The sequence below is a fragment of the Equus przewalskii genome, chromosome X (assembly GCF_037783145.1).
Source record: "Equus przewalskii isolate Varuska chromosome X, EquPr2, whole genome shotgun sequence".
NCBI classification, from domain to species: domain Eukaryota; kingdom Metazoa; phylum Chordata; class Mammalia; order Perissodactyla; family Equidae; genus Equus; species Equus przewalskii.
In genome coordinates, this window is record NC_091863.1 from 111,061,401 (window position 1) to 111,064,345 (window position 2,945).

At 49.9% G+C, this 2,945-nt stretch overlaps 1 protein-coding gene across 1 annotated transcript; it reads left to right on the plus strand.

Moving 5' to 3' along the window:
* Window positions 1–780: 780 nt before the first annotated feature.
* On the plus strand, window positions 781–2,232 carry LOC103562041 (putative MAGE domain-containing protein MAGEA13P). The gene is given in 1 exon segment (XM_008536946.2): window positions 781–2,232. A coding segment is annotated over 1 exon segment (1,452 nt).
* The last annotated feature ends 713 nt before the right edge of the window (window positions 2,233–2,945 follow it).

Below are 2,945 nucleotides of genomic sequence, written 5' to 3' on the forward strand. Positions count from 1 at the left end.
GGAGCAGCCCCAGGCGCTGCCAGAAGTTAAAGTGAGGACCCTGGATAAGGATTGAGGGCCCCCCCAGCCCTTGGAGAGATAAGACCCATTCTCTGCCCTGCTTCTACCCTGGGAGGCCCTGGTGCATGGTGTCCAGATGTAGGACACCCTCACTCCCACCTGGTGGTCTCAAGGCGCTGGACTCAGTTCAGCAGAGGGATAAATCTAAGGATGGGGTGGACCCCCTACTCAAGAACAGATGGGGCCCAGCCCCTCCCTGCCCTGCTGTCAGCCGTGATAGGACCCAGGGCTTGGTGGTTGAATGCAGCACCCCCTCACTTCCTCCTCTGCTGTATCAGGAAAGTGAGGCCTTGGTTTAAGGAGGGTGACCTCAAGTCAAATAGAAGGAAGAATCCCAAGATGAAGATTGATGATGATCCCCTATTTTAGGAGAGAGGGATCCCCACAGAGATCATCCAGCCCTTGCTTTCACCCTAGGGAGGCCCTAGAGAGGTGTGGCCAGATGTCTCAGGATTGTGAGCTCTTGTTCTGAGACTTTTGTCTCAAGCCAGCAGAGGGGTGGAGTCCAGGTCCTGTCAAGAGAAAGATGAGGACCTGAGTGAGCAGTGAGGGGACCACCCACCCCAGGACAGTGGGGACATAACAAAGTCTGGCCCTCCCCCTCCTCTTAGCACTGGGAGAGCCAGGGTTGTAATTGCAGTCTGCAGCCTGAGGTGCCCCCTCAACTTCTCTTACAGGGGCTCAAGTAACCCTGGGAGGGAGGGCCTTGGTCTGAGGCATATGTCCTTGGGTGAGCGGAGCAGAGGAGGCCAGGCAGTGCCAGGAGTCAGTCAAGGTAAGGACCCTGAATATCTACCAAGGGCCCCTACCCACACCAGAACAGAAGGGACAGCACAGTGGCCAACCTCACACACCCTACTGTTTGACCTGGAATCTGCAGGCCGTGCCAGCTGGCTACACCCTGAGGAAATTTCTCAGGTCTTCCAACAGGTTCTTAGGGGACAGATGAATCAGGAAGACAGGAGACCCCTTGAGCACTATCTAAGGGAAGACCTGTTAAGATGGCCTTTGTCAGAACTGACAAGGTTGAGTTTCTCACACTCTTCCTCTCTCCCTCAGGCCAATTGGCACCCATCACCCACCTTCTGCCCACACTCCTGCCTGCTGCCCCCAACACAAGTCATCATACCTCACGGTCAGAAGAATCAGTGCTGCAAGCTTGAACTAGACCTTCAGGCCCAAAGAGAGGTTCAGGGCCTGATGGGTGCAGAGGTTCCTGTAGCTGAGGGGAAGGAGGTCGCCTCCTCCTCTGTCTCTCCTTTGATCCAGGGCACCCCAGAGGTGGTGCCTGCTGCTGGAACAACAAGTCTTCCCCAGAGTTCTCAGAAAACCTGCTCCTCCCCCACTGCCATCAAAGCCACTCCATTGAGCAAATCAAATGAGGGCTCCAGCAGCTGAGAAGAGGGTCCGAGCACTTCTCAGTCTCCAACAGATCCTAAGTACTTGCTCAGTGATGAGCTAAACAAGAAGGTGGCTGAAGCGGTGCAGTTCCTGAGTGTTAAGTATATAACAAAGGAGCCCGTCACAAAGGCAGAGATGCTGAAGAGTATCATCAGAGAGCACCAGGGCCACTTCCCTGCAATCTTCAGGAAAGTCTGTGAGTGCATGGAGGTTGTCTTTGGCATTGAAGTGAAGGAAGTGGATCCTACCAGCCACTCCTATGTGCTCATCAAAACACTAGACCTCACCTATGATGGGATGCTGACTGATGACCAGGGCATGCCCAAGACAGGCCTCCTGATACTTATCCTGGGTGTGATCTTCATCGAAGGCAACCGTGGCCCTGAGAAGAGGATCTGGGAGGTGCTGAATATGATTGAGGTGTATGCTGGGAGGAAGGATTTCATCTATGGGGAGCCCAGGAAGCTCATCACCAAAGATTTAGTGCAGGAAAAGTACCTGGAGTACTGGCAGATGCCCAACAGCAATACTCCATGCTACAAATTCCTGTGGGGTCCAAGGGCCCATGCTGAAACCAGCAAGAGGAAAGTCCTGGAGTTTTTCGCCAAGGTCAGTGGGGCTGACCCCACTTCCTTCCAATCCTGGTATGAGGAAGCTTTGAGAGATGAGAAAGAGAGAGCCCAGACGAAAGTTGCCACCACCGATGGTACTACTGCTATAGCCAGTGAAAGTTCCAGTGTCACATCTAGCGGCTTCTCCTGCCTTGAGTGAATTCTGAGGGAGATTCTCCACTCTGTGTTTGAAGAGGTCAATTAAGGTTCTAAGCAGTGGAGGGTTGAGTTGAAGATTTTATCTTTTTTTGCTTTTTGGTATTTTTCAAATGTTCTTCCTTGTAAAAGGATTATTAGTTTCAGAGTCTAGGTGTATTAATGACATTGGTTACATATTTATTGCTGCTTATCAGATTTAAGAATAAGAATTTTGCCATTCCGTAAAACAAATTCAGAAGCCTTCCATCTTATTTTGTGGCCTGATGCAGGATAGCATGGCATTGGAATAGGAATTTCCTTAAAAATGTGAAAGAGCCCAGCAGTAAAATAGATGGGATCAAGAAATAGGGAAAAATATGAAAGATGATTATCCCAGGATTCCCGTATCCCATTTAGTCTTTTGTTTTGTAAAATTAAAGCTATGTGCCTGGATTTGCTTGGCTAATTCAAGAATGTATGTGAAATTAAATCTTAATAAATGAGAGCCCTGGCTCACTGGCTCATTTATTCCTATAGGTGTGTCTTACAGATGAGAGCAAAACCTAGAATGGAAAACTTCTTTTAGCAGTTCCTTTGGGATGTGGGTAAACCAGAGAGAAATCTCCACCTGGAGCAGGTGTGGAAAGTGTCCTGCAGTCTTGTCCCCATGCCACTCAATGCAGTGTGTAAAGTGTTCTATACACATTGTCTGCAAGGATTTCCTGATGATAGGGT